At 42.7% G+C, this 26230-nt stretch overlaps 1 protein-coding gene across 9 annotated transcripts in view; it reads left to right on the forward strand.

Moving 5' to 3' along the window:
- The window catches only part of PARP4 (poly(ADP-ribose) polymerase family member 4), a 126103-nt gene that overhangs the window by 25620 nt on the left and 74253 nt on the right, over positions 1-26230 (forward strand). For all 9 annotated transcript variants that reach the window (XM_036298619.1, XM_036298620.1, XM_036298618.1 and 6 more), the window contains 5 exons: positions 298-458; positions 3749-3886; positions 17066-17161; positions 20843-21026; positions 21217-21364. In XM_036298619.1, the coding sequence (XP_036154512.1) occupies positions 298-458; positions 3749-3886; positions 17066-17161; positions 20843-21026; positions 21217-21364 (727 nt within the window). The remainder of the gene's footprint in view (positions 1-297; positions 459-3748; positions 3887-17065; positions 17162-20842; positions 21027-21216; positions 21365-26230) is intronic.

Here is a 26230-nt window from a genome sequence, read left to right on the forward strand (position 1 = left end):
CTCTCTCTCTCTCTCTCTCTCTCTCTCTCCCCCCATCCTCTCTCTCTCCCCCCCTCCCTCCCTCATCCTCTCTCTCCTCTCCTTTCCTTCCACTCTCTCTAAAAAATAATAAATAAATAAATAAATAAATAAATAAATAAATAAATAAATGGAAAAAAATATCTTCAGGTGAGGATTAACAAACAAAAAGGTTTGGAGAATAAAGGTTATTTTCCAATCTTTTTGAGAAAATGTAATGTGATATAAATATTTGTATATGTGGTAATTCTAACATCTGTGTATCATTTTTATCCACAGCTAATAAGAGACATGGTTAATGTCTGTGAAACTAATCTGTCCAAACCCAACCCGCCATTTCTGGCCAAATACCGAGCTTTGAGATGCAAGATTGAACATGTGGAACAGAACTCGGAGGAATTTTTAAGAGTTAGAGAAGAGGTATTGCAAAATAATTGCAGGTAAGCATAAGGAAACGTGTGTAGATCTGTTCTTCTGTAATGCTTTTTCAGATATGGATACAAAGCCGATTGCCACAATTACCTAGATACATTAATTCTCAGTAATAAGATAACTGTGTTGTGATGACCAATTGCTTTTGTATGTGTTTATAATAGGCAGTATGCTATGCTTGGAAACACTCCCTACTATTCTGCTCGGATTTCAAAGTTACCCAATCTTGATGAGAATTAAATTTTAAAAATTTAAATCAAAAGGGTATTTAAGTTTGTGTTTGAAGGGTGTTACATAAGAAAATGCACCTAAATTAAGATTTTAAAATACAAAAAAATATGTGTATGTTCATAGCAGCACATGAATCATAAATGCTACAAATTAGATCTCGTGTAGGTTTTGCTGTTGTTAGGAGTTGGTTTTCCAGCACTCCACTAGAACCAGACCTAGCCATGCCTCCCTGTGGATGGATTCAAACCTATCTCAAAATATGTTCTGTCTTCCTTGGGTGATCATCTTCAAATTCCATTCCCAAGACCACTTCCCACCCACTAAGATGGTTATATTTTTAAAAGTGGAAAATTATACGTGTTGGTGAGGATGTGGAGAAATCGGAGCCCTCACACATTGCTTGTGGAATGTAAAGTGGTGCAGCTGCAATTTGGTGATTCTCAAAAAATTAAACACAGAATGATCGTTTGCCTCAGTAAGTTCACTCCTCCTTATAGACCCAAAAGAACTGAAAACAAGTACTCAAACAGATACTGTGCATGAATGTTCATAGCAGCACTATTCAAAAGTCCAAAGGTTATTTTCAAAATTATGGTATATACATATAATGGAATATTATTCAGCCATGAAAAGGAATGAAGCGCTTGCACATGCTGCAACACAGACGGACCTTGAAAACATTTTGTTGAGTGAAAGAAGCCAAACATGGAGTCAAAGGGAAGGAAGAGCTACGTTCTTAGGAGCTGAGGAGGGGGGTGTAGTTCAGTCATCTAATGTGAGTCAAACAAGCCCTTAGAGATCTCACCTGCTGCCCCCAAGTATTTATACAACAAAGGTGAGCCTCTTCCTAGGGAAAGATTTTGCTGCTGGGAAAAATTAGATTTCTCCATTTCATTTCACTAATAATGATTTTTTAAATAAATTTTTGTTCTAAAATTTATATTCTTTGTTGAAAATTTAGAGACTATATAAAAATATGAAGAGCTCTGGCTGGTGTGGCTCAGTGGTAGAGTGTTGCCTGCACACCAAAGGGTCGCAGGTTCCATTCCCAGTCAAGGGCACCTACCTGGGTTGCAGGTTATCCCCACCCCAGTCAGGGCATGTGCTGGAGATAACCAATTGATGTGTCTCTCTCAAACTGATCTCTCTCTCTCTCTCTCTCTCTCTCTCTCTCTCTCTCTCTCTCTCTCTCTCTCTCCTTCCCTCCCTTTCATTCTCTAAAAATCAATGAAAAAAATGTCATCGGATGAGGATTAACAACAATAAACATGAAGAGAATGAAAGATCACTCCAAATCTTCCCACCCAGAGATAACCCAGAGATTATATAACCACTGTAAATACTTTGGTGTTGTAGAACATATTCCAAGTTGAATTATTGATTCTTCTCTTCACCCAGTAGTGTACTAGTAGGCCAGCTCTCCGAATAAAAGTCCTGATTTATAATATTTGCTGATTTCTGTGGTGTAAATACTCCTACCATAGCGCATATCAAGCTACTGACCTGACACCACTGAGTGTGGAGCTGGGAAGACGTGCTCAATAAGCTTTCATAACCCCTTGGTACCTACAACTCTTTCCCTCAGTAGTACCCCCAGTCTTTCCTCTTGTTTCCCCACTTTAGCCACCCACCCTGAGCCACTGATGATTCTCTCTGGCTCATCCCCACATCACATGTTCTGTCTGTTCTGCTTCCAAATATCTGGTTAAAATCCACTGGTTTTCTTTTACAATGCTGCCATCTTTAGTGCAGAACACTGTTATCTCGTTTATACCAACACCCTTCCTGATGTTCTTGCCACTCCTGCTCTATCCAATATGTTTTCCTACAATGAGCAGTTAGATCTTTAAAATATGTACTACACCAGTGGTTCTCAACCTTCCTAATGCCGCGACCCTTTAATATAGTTCCTCATGTTGTGGTGACCCCCAACCATAAAATTATTTTTGCTGCTACTTCATAGCTGTAATTTTGCTACTGTAAACAATATGTAATTATATATGTGTTTTCCGATGGTCTTAGGCGACCCCTGTGAAAGGGTCGTTCGATCCCCAAAGGGGTCGCGACCCACAGGTTGAGAAACGCTGTACTACACCATCTTCCAATACATGTCACTTCCAAAGAGAGGCCTTTCTTGACCACCTCTCTCTGAACCTGGTTGGTTTGTTGTTTTTTAATCCTCATCTGGAGATATTTATTCCATTGATTTTCTTTTAGAGAGAGTAGGAGGGGGGAGAGAGAGAGAAATATCAATGTGAGAGAGACACATCGATTGATTGCCTCCCACACTTGCCCCAACTGGGGCGGAGATGAACATGCAACCAAGGTTGGTGCCCTTGACTGGGAATTGAACCCTCAACCCTTCTGTCCTCAGACCGACACTCTAACCAGTGAACAACTGGCCAGGGCCTGGTTATTTCTTTTTTTTTTTTAATATATTTTTATTGATTTCAGAGAGGAAGGGAGAGAGAGAGTTAGAAACATCAATGATGAGAGAGCATCATCGATCGGCTGCCTCCTGCACGCCTCCCACAGGGGATCCAGCCCGCAACCAGGGCATGTGCCCTTGACCAGAATCGAACCTGGGACCTTTCGGTTCGCGGGCTGACGCTCTATCCACTGAGCCAAACCGGCTAGGGCCCTGGTTATTTCTTTAGTAGCACTTAAAATCAGGCATTTGTTAACTTGTTGATTTTTATCTTTCATTAGAATGTAATCTCCATGAAGCCCTAGAGACCATGTTATCTTATTTCCAGTGCCTGGCAGGATACTTGGCACAGAGTCTAATCATTGAATGCATGAGTGAATGAATGAGCATATATATGATAATATTTTGGATCATACTATGCATATAGTTTTATAATCTATTAAAATTTATATTTTACTATAAGTTTTACTTCATAGCTTTATTTATTTTTGAGTGTGATTTTTTTTTTTAATGGCTGGAATGGCTCCATAATATTTTGAAAATAAAATGTGTTATGATTCATTGCATCCGACATTGGGGCTGTTTTGTGGTTTCTGCTGATAATGATTTTTCACTTTGTTTTTCTTCTAATTCTTACAGTAAAAGCCCAGTGGACATCCTGCAGATATTTAGAGTTGGCAGAGTGAATGAAACCACAGAGTTTTTGAGCCAGCTTGGCAATGTGAAGCCCTTGTTGCATGGCTCTCCTGTGAGAAGTTTTGTGGGAATCCTGTCCCGGTAAGAGTACACCATCTTCACTTACCAAGCTTTTCAGCCTCACAAATGTGAAGTGTCTTACATTTTTTTTACAAGCAAAATTTTTTAAAATATATTTTTATTGATTTTAGAGAGGGAGAGAGAGGTAGAAACATCCTATATAATAAAAGCCTAATATGCAAATTGCCCCTAAACTGGAAGTTTGACCAGGGGGTGGGGCCAGCCCGCCAACCACCTGTGGCCCCTCCCTCTGACTGGCTCCGCCCCCAATCGCCTCCCCCCCAATCAGGGACAGGGCCGGTGGGCCAACCTCCCATATACCCTCCCCCTGGCCGGCCCGGCCCAATTTGCTCCAATCGTAGCGGGTTGGCCGGACCCCAACCATGCACAGATTTGTGCATCGGCCTCTAGTTAATAATAAGAGAGAATTTTTTAAAAAATATATTTTATTGATTTTTTACAGAGAGGAAGGGAGAGGGATAGAGAGTTAGAAACATCGATGAGAGAGAAACATCGATCAGCTTCCTCCTGCACACTCCCTACTGGGGATGTGCCCGCAACCAAGGTACATGCCCTTGGCTGGAATCGAACCTGGGACCCTTGAGTTCGCAAGCTGATACTCTATCCACTGAGCCAAACCAGTCAGGGCAAGAGAGAATTATTGATCGGTTGCCTCCTACATGCCCCCTACTGTGGATTGAACCCCTGCATGTGCCCTGACCAAGAATGGAACTGTGATCTCCTGGTTCATAGGTCGATGAACTAAGCCACAGTGGTCGGTCTCAATTTTTTTATATATGACATGGGTCTTGTCAGTTAATATCAGCCAGCTAACTATTCCAGAGGAAACTGAACACTTTAAGTTATAAGTACCTGGCATATAATTTAAATAATGTGTTTATTATTATATATACTTTAAGTGCAATGTATGGATATGAATTGCTTCTTGAAGACAGTATCATTAAAGAAAGGTGATTATCAGCCCTGGCTGGGTAGCTCAGTTGGTTACAGTGTCGTCCTAATATATGCCCATGTTGTGGGTTTGATCCCCATAGGGCACATACTAGAATCAACCCATGAATAACTGGAACAACAAATCCTTCTCTTCTCCTCTCCTCTCCTCTCCTCTCCTCTCCTCTCCTCTCCTCTCCTCTCCTCTCCTCTCCTCTCCTCTCCTCTCCTCTCCTCTCCTCTCCTCCCCTCCCCTCCCCTCCCCTCCCCTCCCCTCCCCTCCCCTCCCCTCCCCTCTCCCTTTCCCCCTCTCTCTCTAAAGTTCAATAAATAAAAATTTAAAAGATAAAGGTGATTATCTATTTTATGAGTTTTCCATGTGTATCTAATGATGGTCCAAAATTTAAAGAGAAAGATTTAATTAGAGTGTCCAGATACTATTTAACACCACTATGGTTTTCTGTTTGTTTGAATAAATACTTAATATTGAAGCTTAAATGAAGTCATAGGAAGCAGAGGAAAATATAATTTAATCTGGATCCTTAATTAAATACGTAATAAGAAACTTAAAAAGAAACATACAAGATCCATGAGGAAAAAACTTTCCACAACTGTTGAGGGATCCAGAAGACACTTGCACTTATCAGAAGGATGCCAATTTTTCTTGAATTAACCTGTAAAATTAATGGTATCACAGTAAAAGTACTAACAAGATTTTCTTAAAAGAAATAAAAAGCTGATTCTACAGCACACATTTTTCTAAAAATTTGACATTGCCAGGGTTGAAAACAAGTAATGAGGGAGGATTAACTAGTCTACACATTAAAAATACATTATAAAGCTATATTAATTAAAATGTGAGGTGGTGCCTAAATAGATGAATGAACAGAATAAAGAGTCCACAAATACACAAAAGCAGAGTATTTAGTGTATGATAAAAGTAGGTTTTATTTGTGTGGAAGAAAATCATTTCTTCAATGCTATATATTGGGATAAATGGATAACCACCTAGAAAAAAATAGAAAATTGGACCCTTATCTCATTTCTCACTTAAATAAACTCCACATAGAGTAAAGATTTAAATATTAAAAATAAAACTGTAAAGGTACTAAATGAAAAACAGGAGAATATAAAAAAAATAATAATCTTAGAGTGGGAATGGCTTTTCTAAGGAGGACTAAAACCCAAAGCCATTTTACAAAATTAATTCCCCCTCATAATACAAAATTCAAACAGAAGGTATTTGTATACTAAAAAGCAGACATCTCCTTTTCCCACGTTCCCAGAGATAAACGTGAACAATCTGAATGCCCACATGTCCAATAGTAACTACAATGATCTTGAGCAGGGGAAAAGTGCAGTTGGTGTTGGGCTTAAACATTGTCTGGCTGAGCACTGAGGGGGTTGGGCCTGAAGGATGCTGAGCCTAGGGATAGGGAAAATGGCCAGCAAATCAGGGCTGCTCAAGACAGTGATGAGAACTATTCACCAGTGAACAGGCCATCGCCTGGGTCATTTTCATGGCACCTGGAACTCCTTCTATGGGGTTACTTTGAAAATGTATTTTTTTCATTTCATGCTATTTATTTGTTGTCTTTTAATTGGTGTTTTTTATTTTTATTGTATTTTTTATTTAAAAAAATAATATTTTAATAAAAATTAATATTTTTTCTTGAACATTAACTTACCAGACACTGAATAACTGCACAAATTAATAAGCGTAATGCAAATAAACCTATTTTTCTTGTTCTCCGAAAGTGAAATATTTCCTATTGCGCACACCAAACAAGTCAGTCCAAGACTAATGATGTGGCAACCGGCTGCTAAAATATTCACTGCTAGTATTAGTGGAGAGAAATGGTGTACCTGCCCATAAGACATGTAAGGGAAATGAATGCAACACAATTATAGTAATCAATCATTAGCAAACGTTGTAGTTTGTTATTAATAATTATGTATAACAGGATATTGTAAAAATTAAGTTATGAAATGTTTTTTTGAAATTTTTTTGTATTTTATTTTTTTTAATCTTTATTTTTGAAAGTATTACACATGTCCCCACCCCCCCAATTGACCTCTTCTAGCCCACATCCACCCCCAACCCCCCCCCCAGGCCTTCACCCCTCTATTGTCTGTGTCCATGGGTTATGCATATATGCATACAAGGTCTTTAGTTGATCTCTTCCAACCCACCCTCCCTCCCCCACCTTCCCTCTGAGATTCCACAGTCTGTTTCATGCTTCTATGTCTCTGGATCTATTTTGTTTCTCCATTGATTTTATTCCTTAGACTAGAGGCCTGGTGCACAAAAATTTGTGCACTGGGGGGGAGGGGGGGGTCCCTCAGCCCGGCCTGTGCCCTCTCGCAGTCTGGGACCCCTCGGGAGATAACGACCTGCTGGCAGAGGGCAGGCCCAATCCCTAAGTGCAGCCCCTGGTCGGGCTCAGAGCAGGGCCGATTGGGGAGTTGGGGCGCCGCCCCCTGTCATGCACAGAGCAGGGCCAATCAGGGGGTTGGGGCTCTGCCCCCTGTCACTCACAGAGCAGGGCCCATCAGAGGGGTTGGGGCTCCGTACCCTGTCACGCACAGAGCAGGGCCCATCAGGGGGTTGGGGAGCTCCCCCCTGTCACGCACAGAGCAGGGCGGATCAGGGGGTTGGGACGCCATCCTCTATCATCCACAGAGCAGGGCCGATCAGGGGGTTGGGGCGCTGCCACTCTCACACTCAGGGCAGGGCCGATGGGGAGGTTTTGGCTCTACCCTGTCACACACAGAGCAGGGCCCGTGGGGAGGGGTTGGGGTGCCGCACCCTGTCACACACAGAGCAGGGCCGATCAGGGGGTTGGGGAGGTCCCCCCTATCAGGCACAGAGCAGAGCTGATCAGGTGGTTGGGGCGCCTTCCCCTGTCACGAACAGAGCAGGGCGGATAGGGAGGTTGTGGTCCCGCCCCCTGTCACACACAGAGCTGCAGGGCAATCAGGGGGTTTGGGCGCTGCTCGCTGTCACACTGATCCCAGTGCTGGGAGGCATATTACCCTTTTACTATATAGGATAGAGGCTTGGTGCACGGGTGGGGGCCAGCTGGTTTGCCCTGAAGGGTGTCCTGGATCAGGGTAGGGGTCCCCACTGGGGTGCCTGGCCAGCCTGGGTGAGGGGATGATGGCTGTTGCAGCTGGTCACACACCCTTCAGGGTGGGGGTCCCCACTGGGGTGCCTGGCCAGTCTGGGTGAGGGGCTGAGGGCTGTTTTCAGGCTGGCGGGTGACTGAAGCTCCCAACTGCTCCTTTTTTTCTTTTATTCTGGGCCAGCTTTAGCTCTGGCTCCAGCTCTGAGGCCTCTGCTGCTGAAAGCAGGTATCTGGTTTGTTTGGGTTCTATAGTTGAAACACTGTATCAACTCCAGCTCTGAGATCCCAGCGGGCTGAAAGCAGGTTTCTGGGGTTTTGTTTAGCTTCTATATTTGTAACTATGTTTCAAACTGCAAGCTCAGAGGCCGGCAAAGCAGGCAGGGAACGTTGGTTTCCTCTGTCACTGAAGCAAGCAAGCCTCATGTTCGCTTCAAGCTGCCAGGCTGCCTGCCGCCATCTTGGCTGGCAGTTAATTTGCATATCTCGCTGATTAGCCAATGGGAAGGGTAGCGGACGTATGCTAATTACCATGTTTCTCTTTTATTAGATAGGATTCCCCATATGAGTGAGATCATGTGGTACTTGTCTTTCTCTGACTGGCTTATTTCACTTAGCATGATGCTCTCCAGCTCCATCCATGCTGTTGCAAATGGTAGGAGTTCCTTCCTTTTTATAGTAGTGTAGTATTCCATTGTGTAGATGTACCACAGTTTTTTAATCCACTCATCTCCTGATGGGCACTTAGGCTGTTTTCAAATCTTAGCTATAGTAAATTGTGCTGCTATGAACATAGGGATGCATATATCCTTTCTGATTGGTGTTTCTGGTTTCTTTGAATATATTCCTAGAAGTGGTATTACTAGGTCAAATGGGAGTGCCATTTTTAGTTTTTTGAGGAAACTCCATACTGTTCTCCACAGTGGCTGCACCAATCTGCATTCCCATCAGCCATGCATGAGGGTTCCTTTTTCTTCAAATCCTCACCAGTACTTGTCATTCGCTGATTTGTTGATGATAGCCATTCTGACAGGTGTGAGATGGTACCTCATTGTTGTTTTGATTTTCATCTCTCTGATGATTAGTGACTTTGAGCCTGTTTTCATATGTCTCTTGGCCTTCCTTCTGTCTTCTTTCAAAAAGTATCAATATAGGACCATTGTCCATTTTTCAATTGGGTTTGTTTACCTTCCTTTTGTTAAGTTGTATGAGTTCCCTGTAAATGTTGGAGATTAAACTCTTATCGGAGATAACATTGGCAAATATGTTCTCCCATTCAGTGGGTTTTCTGTTGTTTTGTTAATGGTTTCTTTTGCTGTGCAGAAGCTTTTTATTTTGATGTAGTTCTATTTGTTTATTTTCTCGTTAGTTTCCATTGCCCTAGGAGTGGTATTGGTGAAGATATTGCTTTGGCATATGTCTGAGATTTTGCTGCCTGTGGATTCCTCTAATATCTTTATGGTTTTCCGTTTTCCGTTTAACTCCTTTATCCATTTTGAGTTTATTTTTGTGTATGGTGTAAGTTGGTGGTCTAGTTTCATTTTTTTGAATGTATCTGTCCAATTTTTGAAGAGACTGTCTTGACTCCATTGTATGATCTTGCCTCCTTTGTCAAATATTAATTGAGCATAGTGGTTTGGATCGATTTCTGTGTTCTCTATTCTATTCCATTGGTCTATATGTTTGTTCTTTTGCCAGTACCAGGCAGTTTTGAGAACAGTGGCTTCGTAATACAGCTTGATATCTGGTATTGAGGTCCCTCCTACTTTGTTCTTCCAAAACTCAATCAGGAAGAATCAAAAAACCTGAATAGGCCGATAACTACTGATGAAATTAAAACAGTAATCAAAAAGCTTCTAGCAAACAAAAGCCTTGGACCGGATGGCTTCACAGGGGAGTTTTACCAAACATTCAAAGAAGAACTAAAACCAATCCTTCTCAGACTATTCCAAAAAATTTAAGAGGAAGCAATGCCAGTTGCTGCTGCTCAGCCTTGGGTCTTCTTTTGGAAGTTTTGGAGCTCTCTGACCAGCTGCAGTTTGTTAGGTTTTATGCTGTGAAAGGACGGGCCATTCATATGCAAAAGCCACTGTGCACAGCTTGGATGGGGTTGTAAATTGGGTGGGGCTGGGTCTCTGGGAATCACCAGGGCGGAGCAAACCTCAGTGGCTGCCAGTCAGCCCTGCATTGGAGAGGTCCCCACATCTCCACGATCTGTGCCCCCGCACAGGAACAATGACCGCTGCAAGCACCTCTGAGAGAAAGCTGCCCTCATGTTCCAGCCCATTACCAGACAGTCCAGTTTCTCCCTGTATGAGTCTGGGTCCCCAGAGTGTTGCCCGGTACTGGAGTTCAGAGCAATCGGGAGCTTGTATCTCCCTCACGATTGAAAATAAACAACAGCGCACTCAGTTGCCAGCCTGTTTCACGTGTGCCTCCACACTTCCACACCTCCTCAACACCGCACCTCTTCAACTTTGCACCTCCACACCTCTTACCTGTCTCAATGTGCTTTTTTCTTTCCTTCTAATTGTGGAACTTCCACTCAGCCAGCTTTCCTGTGGTTTTGGATGATCGATGTTTTGTCTTTTACTTGTAGTTTTGATGAGGTTGTGGGAGGCAGCAAGTACATGTTTTTACCTATGCCATCTTGGTTCTTACCCTATGTCTTTCGATTGGAGCATTTAATCCATTTACATTTAATGTTATTATTGATAAGTACCTGTTTGTCACCATTTTTATTTGTTATGTTTGTGTTCCTTCTTGCCTTCTGTTTCTTCTTTTTACAGCAGTCCCTTTAGCATTTCTTGCATTGCTGGCTTAGTGGTAATAAACTCTCTTAGCTCTTTTTTGTCTGTGAAGCTCCTGATTCCACCTTCAATTTGGAATGATAGCCTTGCTGGGTATAGTATTCTTGGTTTCAGTCCTTTGCTTTGCATCACTTTGTTTCATTCCATTCCCTTCTGGCTTGTTGTGTTTCTGGTGAGAAATCAGTTGATATTCTAATGGGAGATCCATTATAGGTAACTTTCTGTCTCTCTCTGGCAGCCTTTAAGATTCTTACTTTGTTGTTGATGTTTGCCAATTTAATTATGATGGTTCTTGGTGTTGGTCTTTTTGGGTTCATCTTCTTTGGAACTCTATGTGCTTTTTGGATTTGCATGGATTTTTCTTGCCAAAATCAGGGAAGTTTTCTGTCATTATTTCTTCAAACAGGTTTTCTATTCCTTGCTCCACTTCCTCTCCTTTTGGCACTCCTATTATGTGGATGTTGTTTTGTTTCATGGTATCCCAAAGCTCCCTTAGGCTCTCCTCCTCTTGCTTTTTAAGTTTTCTTTCCAATTGCTGCTGTGTTTGTGTATTTTTTCCTACCTTGTCTTCTAATTCATTGATGCGGTCCTCAGCCTCTTCTAGTCTGCTGTTTAACCATTCCATTGTGTTCTTTATTGCAGCTATGTTATTCTTCATTTTCTCTTGGTTCCTTTTCATGTTGGTGACATTCTCATTCAGCTTCTTGTAATTCTCATTGAGTTGTGTGTATTTTTCATCCAGCCTTTGAGCATCCTTATAACCATTACTCTGAATCCTTTCTCTGACATGTTACTTGCCTCCATCTCATTTAACTCCCTTTCTGGTGATTTCTTTTTCTTTCCTTTGGGGATTGTTTTTTTTGTCTCCCCATTTTTTGCTCTAATGTTTTAATTGTTTCTATGTCTTAGATCCAACTGCTTTTGGGAGTGGTGCTACTGGTGCGGTCCCTCAGGACTCCTGGGCTTGGTGATCTAGTGGAGGTCCCTACTTGAGCTATTTGGGTTCTCTTGATGTAGTTGGATCTTGAATGTTACTTTCTTATTCGTGGATGAAATCTCATCATGGATTGGCAATGTGACTCACCCTGGCTTTGTTGTGCAAGCTGTTTTGGATGTGATTGTGGTTCTGGCTCTTGTGGAAAAGGTTGTTGAGGTCTCACTGGTATGTGCTCACTGTGGGTTCCCAGAGTCCATGGCCCGGGAAGGAGTCTCGGGGCCTGAGACTCAGGTACTGTGACTTTGGCTGGTGTGGTGTGACTCTTGCTGGATTAGTGTCACTCTGCAACTCACTATGAGGGTCCTGGAGCCCATGATATTGGGGGTGTGGGGGGGTGGGTTTCTTATAGTCTGTGGTTGAGGTAGTGAGACTCTGGCCATAGTGATTTCCCTCTCTGAATCATGAGGGGGTTCAGGATCCAGCAGCTGAGGATGTGGGGATCTCGGAGACTATGATTGAAACAATGTGACCTTGTCCAGGGAGGCAAGTCCTCAGTAACTCACCAAGATGTTCAGAGGTAGGTAGCTGGGAGGGGGATGTCGTGGATCCTGCTGAGGGAGCTGTGTGCCCTTGGTTGGAGAGGCACACACCTATGGGCATCTCATAGAGGGTCCAGGAGCCATCTGCAAGGGATGTATGCTCGTGGGGCCACACACTGGATTGGAGCCATTGTGGTGTGCCACCGGCCCCATGGAGGGAGAAGTCCCAGGTTCTGCTTTGGGGAATGTGCGCCTTTGGTTGAATACACATGTCCAGCTGCTGCTTACAAAGGCGCCCAGGAGCTGTCTGCTGGAGCAGTGGGTTCAGGGGGTTCATGTGCTGGAGCGGCGCTACAGTGGGGACTGGATGCCAGTGGCCAGGGTTGTGCCTTGCAGTGGTTCAGAGAAGCACCTAGGGGCCGCCTGCTGGGGCAGCGGACTCAGGGGGCTTGTGCAGTGGATCATTGCAACTGCAGTGACTGGAGGTCAGCAGCTGGGGAGGGGGAAGTCTGTGTTTCTGCTCCTGGAGCCTTGCGCCCTTGGTTGGATATGAGTGCACCTAGCAGAAGCTCACAGAGGCACCCGGGAGTCGCCTGCTGGGGCAGTTGCCTCAGGGGGCCTGCGTGCTGAAACCACATGATCGCGGTGTCTTTGGGTAGGCAGCCAGGAAGGGGGAAACCCGAATTTCTACTGCCGGGTCCGTGTGCTCTTGTTTGGATACAAGCGCGCCCAGCGAGGACTCAAGGAGGCACTCAGGAGCCGCCTATAGGGGCATTAGGCTCAGTAGGCTTGTGTGCTGGAAAGGCACAACTGTGGTGTCTGGAGGTCAGCAGCCAGGGAAGTCCCAATTTTTGCTGCCTTATATCCTTGGTTGAAATTGTGTGTGCCCAGCGGGGGCTCACAAGGCACCCAGGAGCCGCCTGTTGGGGTGGTGGGGCTCAGGAGGCCTGCGTACTGGAAAGGTGTGACTGCGGTGTCCAGCAGTTGGCAGCTGTGGAGAAGGAAGACTCAGTTTTTGCTGCCGGGGCCTTGCGCCCTTGGTTGGATTTTTGCATGCCCAGCAGTTGGTCACAGAGGCACCCGGGAGCCATTTGCCAGGGTGGCATACTCAGAGGGGCCCTTGCGCTGAAGCCGCATGACTGCGGTGTCTGTGTACAGGCAGGCAGGAAAGTGGAAGACCAAATTTATGTTGCTGGGCCTGTGCACCCTTGGATACGAGCACGCCCAGTGGGGGCTCAGAGAGGCACCCAAGAGCTGCCATTGGGGTGGTGGGCTCTGGAGGCTTGCACACTGGAAAGGCACAACTGTGGTGTCCGGAGGTCAGTGGCTGTTATATAGGAAGACTCAGTTTTTGCTGCCGGGGCCTTGCATCTTTGGTTGGATTCGCACACACCCAGCTGCGGCTCACAGAGGCATCCAGGGGCCATTTGCCAGGGCGGTGCACTTAGAGGGTCCCTTGTGCTGAAGCCACATGACTGAGGTGTCTGTAGGCAGGCAGTTGGGAGGGTGGGAAGTCTGAATTTCTACTGCTGGGGCCGTGCACTCTTGTTTGGATATGAGCGCACCCAGCAGGGGCTCACAGAGGCACTCAGGAGCCACCTTTGGGGCAATGGGCTCAGGAGGCCTGCACGCTGTGTCTGGAGGTCAGCAGCTGTGGATTGAGCAGACTCAGTTTTTGCTGCTGGGGCCTTGCATCCTTGGTTGGATTCGCGCGTGCCCAGTGGTGGCCCACAGAGGCACTGGGGGCCCTTTGCCAGGGCAGCACACTCACGCACTGATAAGAGCGCACCCAGCGGGGGGGGGGGGGGGGGGGGGCTCACAGCGGCACCCAAGAGTACCTTGTGGGGTGGTAAGCTCAGGAAGCTGCATGCTGGGAAGGTGCAATTGAGGTGTCCGGAGTTCAGCAGCCAGGGAAGGGGAAGTCGCACTTACTGCTGCAGGAGCCATGCAGCCTTAGAGGTGGATGTCCTAGGGTCTGCAGGTCTGCGGGCGGGGCAGCAGGATTTGGGCTGGAGTGGCTGTAAGGTCATCGGCAGTTTCCAAAGCCAATCTGGGTGGTGGTGCTGATGAATTCCTCGATGTTTTTATTATTTTCCAGCTTTATTGAGGTATGATTAACAAACACTGTATGTATTTAGGTTGTACAATGTGCTTTTAAAACATTTTTTTTTTTTATTAATTTCACAGAAGAAGGGAGAGGGAGAGAGAGATAGAAACATGAATGATGAGAGAGAATCATTGACTGGCTGCTTCCTGCACACCCCCTACTGGGGATCGAGCCTGTAACCCAGGCATATGCCCATGGCTGGAATCAAACTTGGGACTGTTCATTCGGCAGGCCGATGCTCTTTTCACTGAGCCAAACCAGCCAGGGCTACAATATGATTTTTTAAAGGTATAAATCATGATTATATAATATAGGTATGCAGTATAAAATGATTACCACAATCAACTTAGTTAAAACTTCCATAGCTTGCCCTAGCCAGCTTGGCTCAGTGGATAAAGCCTGCGGACTGAAGGGTCTCAGGTTCGAGTCCAGCCAAGGACACATGCCCGGGTTGTGGGCACGATCCCCAGAAGGAGGTGTACAGGAGGCAGACGATCAATGATTCTCACCATTGATGTTTCTATCTCTCTCCTTCTCCCTTCCTCTCAGAAATCAATAAGGAAATATATTTTTTTAAAAAAAACTTCCATAGCTTACCTTTTCTTTTCTTATGTTGAGAACACAAGATCTACCATCTTAGCCAATTCAAGTATACAGTACCATATTATTAATTACTAGTGGCCCAGTGCATGGATTTGTGCACATTGAAAGGAAATTAATTAGAAGAAATATTTTAACACATTGTTTGCGGGTAGTTTTTATCACGCGCTAACAGGTGGCGTGGGCCATTTTTGCTAATTTTTTGTGCAAATGGCAACGTTCAGTAAAATTACGATAACTTTAGTTTACATATTTATACATTACCTGCATTCTACCGCTAGTCTATAAAAAACGTATTAATACGTGTCCCGCGCTCTACTACACTGGTAGAACGTATAAATACATAAAACGTATAAATACGTTTCCCGCCTACAATGTGTTAATATTGCTATTCACCCTTTCTCTATAATAGAAGTGTCAGCCAAATTCACGATTGACAATGACAGAACGAAACACATGCTTGCGATTGGTGCCAGCGAGAGCTTTATATGTATTGTGCATGTGCGAGTCAACTTAGCCTTTTATAGATATAGAATAAACTTGCTTAATTAAACCTGCTTTCTGATTTAGCTAAACTTTTTCCAGCCCAGTGAAGAGCCCCAACTTCTCTTTCAGGTAATTGTTAGCAACACAGCAGTAAATATCAACACGAAGCAGATTATTATTGTAAATCTCACAGGGAGAACAGAGGGTGAAATATTTAACTGCAGCAGTGTTTGACTATATTCTGCGCAGTGAGAAAACCTGAAGTCATTTTCAAGGTCCACCATTTCTTTCTTCTTTTCAGTTGGGTCAAGTTTCTAAACTTTCTAAATCTTCATTTTCTGGGTAGTGAAAAGAAAATAGGATTCCATCGAGTTCCCTATCTACCTACTCAAGGATTTCTATGAGGATCAAATGAGATGAGGCATGTGAAAACGCTTCACAAACATTTGGTTAAAGTGTAAAATGTTTGCACTTGACTATAAAGCAAGTCATGTTCCTGGGCTGAAGAAACTCCAAGGAGGCTAGTCGTTGTTAGGGAGAGGAAGCCAGGTGTTGCTACATGACGTCATTACCAGGTGCCCACAGAGACCGTTTCCTGACTGGGCTGGGCTGGGCTTGGCTGTGGGCTGCATTTTGTGCCATTGCAACGTCAGCTGCAATTTGGTGGGGTGTCACTCTGAGGTGATGGCGGGGCCTGTGTCCCACTTGGGGGAAGCCGAATATTGCTTTGTCGGTGCCAGGTCCACACTGCCGTTTCTCTGTAAATGGCCAGTGTGCATCATGGCAGCTTCTACATTGAGCGTCTGCCCCTGGGTGGTCAGTGCGTGTCATAGTGACCAGTAGGATGGTGAGAGGGACACTTATCATATTAGCCTTTCATATATATAGATAATACCATACTGTACATTACAAATATAAAATTTATTCATCTTATAACTGAAAGTTTGTATCCTTTGCATTGTTTTTTATTTTTTAGAGAGTGTGGAAGGGAGGGCAGGAGGGGAGAGAGAGAGAACATCCATGTGAGAGAGACACATCACTTGGTTGCCTTTGCACACACTCCAACCTGGCTGAGGATGGAATCTGCAACCCAGGAATTGAACCCATGACCCTTCAGTGCTGGAGCTGATGCTCTAACCACTGAGAACATTTGCCAGAGCAGTTTGTACCCTTTGACCGAAATCTTCCCATTTCTCCCAGCCATTCTAGTTGTTGGTTCTATGAATAAGACTTTTTAAGATTCCACATATACTAGTAAGGAGGATATACTGTTTTTCTGTGTCTAGATTGCTTCACTCAGCATAATACCCTTTAAATAGTACCTGTTTCTGCTAGAATTATGAGGCTATAATAAAAAGTTCCTTTTGCCCTGACTGGTTTGGCTCAGTGGATAGAGCGTCGGCCTGCAGACTCAAGGGTCCCAGGTTCGATTCCGGTCAAGGGCATGTACCTTGGTTGCAGGCAAATACCCAGTGGGGAGTGTGCAGGAGGCAGCTGATCGATGTTTCTCTCTCATCGATGTTTCTAACTCTCTATCCCTCTCCCTTCCTCTCTGTAAAAAATCAACAACAAAAAAAAAATATATATATATCTATAAAAAAGTTCCTTTTTTCTAGTAAACATTATAGTGCCCTTTTGTTTTTAGGGGGTTGCTTTTGCCCAAAGTAGTTGAAGATCGTGGTGTGAAAAGAACAGACATTGGAAATCTTGGGAGTGGAATATATTTCAGCAGTTCACTCAGGTTAGTATTATTGTATCCTTAATCATGTTACTCATACCCATTACTAAGGAATCATTGCTGAATGCTTGCTCTGTTTTCCTCTGTCTTTCCCTAGTGAGGGATTTCTCACCCAGAAATGGGTAACTCATTTATTTATCAAACTAAAAAGCTTCTGTCTAGCAAGAGAAACTGCCAACAAAACAAAAAGTCAACCAACCAAATGGTAGAAGATATTTGCAAACAGTTCTGACAAGAGGTTAATCCTATATAATAAGAGTAACATACAAATCAACCAAACGGTGGAACGACCAGTCGCAATGACGCACACTGACCACCAGTGGGCAGACGCTTAATGCAGGAGCTGCCCCCTGGTGGTCAGTGCACTCCCACAGGGGGAGCACTGCTCAGCCAGAAGCCCAGAAGCAGGGCTCATGGCTGGCGAGCACAGCGGCGGCAGTGGAAGCCTTTCCCACCTCTACGGCAGCACTAAGGATGTCCAACTGCTGCGGGGAGCGGGCCTAAGCCATCAGTTGGACATCCCCTGAGGGCTCCCGGCCTGTGAAAGGGCACAGGCTGGGCTGAGGGACCCCCTGAGTGCACAAATCTCGTGCACTGGGCCTCTAGTATTTAATATATAGAAAGAACACATACAACTCAACAACCCCCCCAAAAAACAAAACAGTCCAATTAGAAATTGGGCAGAGGACCCGAACAGACATTTCTCCCAAAAAGACATACAGATAGCCAAAAAGTATATGAAAAGATGCTCAATCTCACTAGATATTAGGGAAATGCAAATCAAAACTACAATGAGATACCACCTCACACCTGTTAAAATAACTATTATTAGCAAGACAATTAATAACAAGTGTTGGAGAGGTTGTGGATAAAAGGGCACCCTTATTCACTGCTGGTGGGAATGTAAACTGGTACAGCCACTATGGAAAACAGTATGGAGGTTCTTCAACAAATTAAGAATAGTTACCATATGACCCTCACCACTCTTCTGGGTATCTACCTGAAAAATTTGAAAACATTTATTCGCAAACATATATGCACCACCATGGCAGCATTATTCATGGTGGCCAAGATGTGGAAACAACTGAAGTGTCCTTAGATCAGTGGTTGCCAACCTTTGGGACCTCATGGACCACTGGTTGATGACCGCTGCCTTAGATAGATGATTGGATAAAGAAGATGTGGTACATATATACAATTGAATACTACTCAGCCATTATAAGGGATGAACAACATGGGTGATCCTGTTGCAACATGTCCCATTTGCAACAACATGGGTGATCTTGAGAATATCATAGTAAGTGAAATTGGTCAGATAGAAAAAGTCAAGAACCATATGACTTCACTCATATGTGGGCTATAAAACTGAAAACAACAAATGAACAAACATGACAAACAACAAAAACTCATAGACTCAGACAATAGTATAGTGGTTACCAGAGGGAAAGCAGGGTGGGATGGGAGGAAGTAGGAGAGGGTAAAGGGAGGATAAATGGTGGTGGAAGGAGACTTGACTTGGGGTGGTAAACACACTATACAGATGATGTATCATAGAATTGCACACCTGAAACCTGTATAATTTTATTAACTGCTAAATTCAATTTTAAAAATTCATGAAAACTTAAAAAAATAAGAAAGAAGCAGGTCACTAAAAGCAACCAGTTTTCTCAGTATACTGTAGAAGCATGTCTTTTGCGGTGGATAGGCAGGAAAATTACATTTGAAATCATCTTAGTGATTTTACTACCCTAAGGTATATGTACCCACTTAATCCTTAAAAAGCCTCTTGATTGTCCCATTGTTATCATCTTATCACAGGTGAGAACACTCAGGGCCAGTGAGAACATCTTGCCCAGGGTCACACAGCATTTTGTCTGTCTCCAGAGCCAGGAATCTTAACTTCTACAGTACATGATCTCTCTCCTAAAAAATTTATTTTATATGAGCTCTATATACCTGGAATAACATTTCATCTTGAATATCCCTGTTAATAGTTAAATCTGTCCTCATAATAGCCACAATGTGTTTTGTGCCTGCCCTGTGTGAGGCACCAGGCTAAGTGCTTCATATATATTGTTATAAACCTCACAATTGGTATTATCATATCATTTTATGGAAAGGAAACAGATTCATGGAGATTGAGTAACTTGTCTAAGGTCACAGTGCTAGTTAAAGATGGAAGCTGGGATAAAGAATAATTATCCAGGATATTTAATTATCTAGGATATGTAAAGAGTTTCTACAAATCAATAAGAAAAAGATAAACAACCCAGTAATTCCTTAACTAATAAAGAATTTAAAGATTAAAAAAAAAATTAAAAATGTAATTCCCTTATGTCCTCTTTGGAGAAGTGTTATTCAGGTCCTCTGCCCATTTTTAAAAGATGTTTTTTAATTGATTTTTAGAGAGAGAGAGAGAGAAACTATTGATCAATTGCCTCCTGCACACCCCCTTCTGGGGATTGAGCCCAAAGCTAACCAGCAGCCTCTCAGTGCACGGGACAGCGCTCAACCAATGGAGCCACACCAGCTAGGGCTCCTCTGCCCATTTTTAAATTGAGTTTTAAAAATTAAAAAAATAATAAAATAAATTTGATTCAAAAATTAATTGACATTCAGTTGAATTTAATGAAGTCTTTCATGACTTTTGACAGAGTGGTTTTGGTGTAGACGTATGAACAGAGCCAAACTACATTGGACTGAGAAATGGTCAGCAAACAAGCCAGTAGAGATGGTCACTGACTATAGGATGGAGAGAAAGGGAGGAGAGAGAGAGGGGGCAGATGTGGAGAGGGTCTAGAAGACAAAGTCTAAGTCCAGGTTCCATGGGAAGGAGCTAGCATGTTTGTGGTTACAAGAAAAGAGCCCACAGAAAGGAGAGGTGTGTAAGAGGAATGGGGGAAATTTTTTTTTTAAGTGCAAGGCTTAGAGAGGAGAGAACAAATGGTCATTAAGCAATGCTTTTACATTTTGGTCTTGATCTTTGAAAAAATAGAGTTATGTCCCCAAATGTCCCAACCTATGTTCCTCATAGCAAAAATTGCTTTATTAAAGCTGCCGATTCCTAAAGAAAGTTACAAAATCCCTCATTTGGGTGTCATTGGAAATTTTTGCTTTTCCTTTTGGATTCAGAAGGCTCGTGAGAATATAGCACCTGTCTTTCCTTTTGATCAGTTCTTAGTAATACTTGGTATTTAATGTCCTTTCTGAGCTTTAGTGCAGAGAACCTATTTTTTATTTTTTTAATAGTCTATTTTTTTGTTAATCCTCACCCGAGGATATTTTTTCCATTGATTTCTAGAGAGAGTGGAAGGGAGGGGGAGAGACAGAGAGAGAAATATCGATGTGAGACACATCGATTGGTTGCCTCCCACACGCATCCCAACTGGGGCCGGGGATTGAACCTGCAACCCAGGTATGTGGTCTTGACTGGGAATCGAACCTGCGACCCTTTGGTGTGCGGGTTGACGCTCTAACCACATGTAGTTGACTTTGCATCCAATTTTTAAATAAATAAATGAATAATACAATTCTAAATGAACTTTCAGAGATATTTCAATAACAGTAAAATTTGGAACGTTCTACCAGCAAAGTCTTTCTGAAAAATCTCCTACATATGTAATAAAATGTTGTAGCGATGTTACTACAAACTGTAAATTTGTACTTACTTCCTCTCACCTGCAGTACAAGCATTAAGTACTCACGCCCAGGAGAGACGGATGGCACTAGGCTCCTGGTCATTTGTGATGTCGCCCTCGGGAAGTGCATGGACTTACACAAGAAAGATTTCTCCTTAACAGAAGCACCACCAGGTTATGACAGTGTCCATGGGGTTCCTGAAACAGCCACTGTCCCCACAGACTTCGAGGTATTTGTATCAAGAAACAAGCAGAGCGGCTCCTGTATTTACTAAATATGCTTAAGTTTAAATAATTATTGTATATCTAGTGTCTGGCTTCAATATTTTCATATTCAGTAATTAGCAAACATGAAACTCTGCTTTTATGAAAACATGTACCAATAAAAGTTATTTCCCCACCTATTTATGTTTGCTCTAGGATGATGAATTTGTTGTATATAAAACCAGTCAGGTTAAAATGAAATATATTATTAAATTTTGCATACCTGGAGATGAAGTAAAGGACTTTCATCCTTGTAATAATATTGAATTAGAGGAACACACACCTGAGGTTTCAAAGGTTGAAGGTAAGACACTGTTCTTTTTTTTGTGTGTGTGTGACGATCACATTTTATTTTTATTTTTTTTAATTAAATCTTTATTGTTCAGATTATTACAGTTGTTCCTCTTTTTTCCCCCCATAGCTCCCCTCCACCCTGTTCCCACCCCACCCTTTGCCCTTACCTCCCCCACTGTCCTCATCCATAGGTGTACGATTTTTGTCCAGTCTCTTCCTGCACCCCCCACACCCCTTTCCCCCCGAGAATTGTCAGTCCACTCCCTTTCTATGCCCCTGATTCTATTATATTCACCAGTTTATTCTGTTCATCAGCTTTTTATTCACTTGATTTTTAGGTTCACTTGTTGATAGATATGTACTTGTTGTTCATAATTTTTATCTTTACCTTTTTCTTCTTCTTCCTCTTCTTAAAGAATACCTTTCAGCATTTCATATAATACGGGTTTGATGGTGATGAACTTCTTTTAGCTTTTTGTTACCTGTGAAACTCTTTTTCTGACCTTCAAATTCTAAATGATAGCTTTGCTGGTTAGAGTAATCTTGGTTGTAGGTTCTTGCTATTCATCACTTTGAATATTCTTGCCACTCCCTTCTGGCCTGCATAGTTTCTGTTGAGAAACCAGCTGACAGCCGTATGGGTACTCCCTTGTAGATAACTAACTGTTTTTCTCTTGCTGCTTTTAAGATTCTCTCTTTGTCTTTTGCTCTTGGCATTTTAATTATGATGTGTCTTGGTGTGGTCCTCTTTGGATTCCTTTTGTTTGGGGTTCTCTGAGCTTCCTGGACTTGTAAGTCTATTACTTTCACCAGGTAGGGGAAGTTTTCTGTCATTATTTCTTCAAATAGGTTTTCAATATCTTGCTCTCTCTCTCTTCTTCTGGCACCCCCATAATTCGGATGTTGGTTCACTTGAATTTGTCCCAGAGGCTCCTTACACTATCTTCATATTTTTGGATTCTTTTTTCTTTTTGCTTTTCTGGTTGGGTATTTTTTACTTCTTCGTATTTCAAATCTTTGACTTAATTCTTGCAATCCTCTAGTCTGCTGTTGGATCTCTGTATAATATTCTTTATTTCAGTCAGTGTATGCTTAATTTCCATTTGGTCCTTTTTCATATCCTCGAGGGTCTCACTAGATTTATTAAGGGTCTCACTAAATTTATCGGCGGTTTCTAGAAAATTCTTGAAAAACCTTAAAAGTGTGGTTTTGAACTCTATATCCAGTAGTTTGCTTTCCTCCATTTCTGTCATTTGTGACCTGTTTCTTTGTCTCCGCATTTTGGCTGCTCCCCTGTGTTGATAGAGTGGCTTTCTGTGCTAGGTGTCCTATAGGGCCCAGTGGCAGAGCCTCCCCAATTACCTGAGGTGGACACTCTTGGTGCACCCTTTTGTGGGCTGTGTGCACAGTCTTGTTGTAGTTAAGCCTTGATTTAGTTGGTATCACTGGGAGGAATTGACCTCCAGACCAATTGGCTGTGAGAATCAGCTGTGTCTACAGTGGGAGAACTTCTGTGTTGAAGACACCCTTATGGGACAAGACTTGCTTCAGTGGGGCTTTGGTGCTCCCTGAGTCTGCCCCCTGAGTGTCCCTTATGGATCTGAGGAGTTGTAATCTGGATGGTCCCACTCTGACCACTGGGTACAATGGCACTTGAATCTCTAAGGAGGTGCTAATTTAGCCTCTGCCTGAGGCTACCCAGCAGGAGCTATGGAGACATCTGCAGATTCCTCTTCTTTGTTTGGGATTTGGAGGTGCCCAGATGAGGCCCAGCTGTGAAGCAATGAAAGCTGCTGTGGGGCCTTGGGCCTTCTTTTGGATGTTCTGGGTCTCTCTGACCCAGCTGCAGTTTGTTAGGTAATTGTAGATTGCAAAGGGCCAGGTAATTCATATGCAAAAGCCTCTATGCACAGCTTGGGTGGGGTGGGGTCTCAGGGAATCAGCAGGGCGGAGCAAACAGCTATGGCAGATCCTCAGTCCTACCCTAAGAGGTCCCGTGTCTCAGTGTCCCGGTAATCCCTGCAAGCACCTCTGAGAGAAAGCTGCCCTCGAGTTCCGTCCGCTGCCAGACAGTCCAGTTTCTCCCCGTATGAGTCTGGGTCCCCAGAGACTCCCTGGGAACTGGAGTTCAGAGCAGTCAGGAGCTTGAGACTCCCTCCCGATTGAAAAAGACAACCGTGTCCTCAGTTGCCAGCCCTTTCCACATGCACCTCCGTACCTCTGCACTTTACTTCCGCACCTCCTCTGAGTCTCTATGCTTTTCTCTTCCCTTCTAGTTGTAGAATTTCCACTCAGCCAGCCTTCCTGTGGTTCTGGATGATATCCGTTTTGTCTTTTATTTGTTGTTTTGAAGTGGTTGTGCAAGGCAGCAATTTCAGGTGTTTATACCTATGCCGCCATCTTGGTTTTTGTCCAAGACACTGTTCTTGAATGCTGTTTCATGTAATATTATAGAACTCAATATTATATTTTCAATGGAATTAATATTCATGTTTGGTAACTACTTATAACCTCAGACATTAATGTTCATTTCCTTTTCTATTTTTAAAAATGAAAACCAGGATGCTTGAGAGAGTTTAAAGTGATCTCAAAATTATGCTACTTACTGACACACCAAAGCTGAGCTCATCCACCTCCAGATAGCCGCAAACCCACTGATACATTTAAGATGTCAATGTGCAAAAAGTGTAATGGAGGCTGATAGGATAGACAGAAGGTTCAACTTTAAAATCAGGAAGCTTGGGTTCAAGTGTCACGTACTAGACCAGGGGTGGGCAAACTTTTTGACTCGAGGGCCACAATGGGTTCTTAAACTGGACCGGAGGGCCAGAACAAAAGCATGGATGGAGTGTTTGTGTGAACTAATATAAATTCAAAGTAAACATCATTACATAAAAGGGTACGGTCTTTTTTTTTTTTTTTTTTAGTTTTATTCATTTCAAACAGGCCGAATCCGGCCCGCGGGCCGTAGTTTGCCCACAGCTGTACTAGACTGTGTGATCTGCGACAAACCATATAACATTTCCAGGCATCAGCTTCTCTCTAAGGGGAATGAGACCAATATCCACACCACAGTGCTGCTGTGAGGATTGCATGGGATAAGTGAAGGCACCCCCCAAAATTGTAACATCCAGCTTACCTATTAGTAGTACAAATAATAGAGGGGATGAAAGCTTCTTAGGAAATCATAAGCCCAAACTACTATAACATTAATTAGTAGCATTGTAAAAACACACAAACATTTTTAACTGTGATCAAAGTATTTTTTAAATCAGAAATGTATGACTTCAGAGTGGGGAGAAACTTCAGAGTGGGCCTAGTGAGAATAATCTTACCTGAAAAAAAATCCCAGAAGAAGAGGAAAGAAGCGGAAGGAATGACTCTTACTAGAGACTTCCTGCTGGATTTGAAGTAAAGTAACTATTACCCAGATTGGAAATTAATAAAGGAGAATTATACAATCCATTGATATTAGAAAAAAATGAAAGCCATGGCACCAAGGTTTTGACCTCAAGAAAAACTGGGAAAATATACATGAGTTTGAGAGTTAGTGGCAATGTGATGCAGGAAATTGCAAAAGGGGTGCCTTTTACCTATAGCAAAAATTTCAGTTGTACAAAAGATGAATATAATAAACTCTCAATTAATTTTCCTCAAAAGCACAGTGTTTTTTGTAAGAAATAATACATACCAATATTCTATGCATGACGAGCCATTTACAAGGAATTGGTTAAAACTGAAAAATAACATCAGTGATGCAGGAAACAAGTATATAAAGTATTTGGAAAATAGAATCGGGTTACGTATGCAGGTACACCTCGCTGAATTGCAGATGTTTCAAAATGAGGAGAAAATTTGTGACTGCAATAAAGTTGAGAAATCTATCAACAATGTTCCTCAGCTTCACCACAAAAGGTTTTCTCAGTATCAAAAAAATGTCCAATTAATGTAGGAGGATTTTAAAATGGCACAGGAGAATACACATTAGGGGAAAGTCTTATCAATATAAGGACTGTAGGAAGACTTTCAGCAAAGCTCAAACATCAGGAATCATGAGACAGTTCATTCTGGACAGAGACCTTACAAACATCATGAGTGGCAAAGATTTTAATCAGTGCTCACGTTTTACACATCAGAAAATCCACATTGGAGAGATACCATATAAATGTAGCATGTGGCAAATTGTGTAATCGACATTTAAGTCTTGCAATTCACCAGAGAATTCATGATGGAGTGAAACCTTACAAATGTAATGAGTGTTGTAAGGTGTTTTTGTTTTTTTTTAATTTAGACTTGTGAGAGATCCATACTGGTGAGAATCCTTACATAGTAATGAATGCATAAAAGCCTTTGCTGTTAGTTCCATCCTTACTAGACATAAGAGAATTCCATGCTGGAGAGAAACCTTTACTCAATTTGTAAGCCTTACTAGGCATCAGAAAATACATACCGGAGAGAAACCACATAAATGTAATTGTGTGGTGAGACTTTTGTTGAACTTAAGGCCTTACAGATCATCGGAGAACTCATACATTTATTTCTCATAAATGTAAAAAATGTAATAAGGGTTTTTCCAGACATTCACAACTTTGGAGTCATAAGAGAATCTATATAGGACAGAAAACTTAAAAATGTGGTGAGAGTAGTAAAACCTTTACACAGAGGTCAAATCTTACTCAACATAAGAAAAGCCATACTGGAGAGATACCTCACAAATGTAGTGTATGTGTCAGGGCTTTTTCATGATTTGCAAGCCTTACTGAGCACCAGAAAATACATACTAAATAGTAACATTATAGGCCTAATTTATGTGACAGTGCTTTTATTCAAAGCTCAAGCTTTGAATAAAAGTAAAAGGAGCCCAGCCTGCATGGCT

Source organism: Myotis myotis, unplaced genomic scaffold, assembly GCF_014108235.1.
Source record: "Myotis myotis isolate mMyoMyo1 unplaced genomic scaffold, mMyoMyo1.p scaffold_m19_p_3, whole genome shotgun sequence".
In the NCBI taxonomy this organism is placed as follows: domain Eukaryota; kingdom Metazoa; phylum Chordata; class Mammalia; order Chiroptera; family Vespertilionidae; genus Myotis; species Myotis myotis.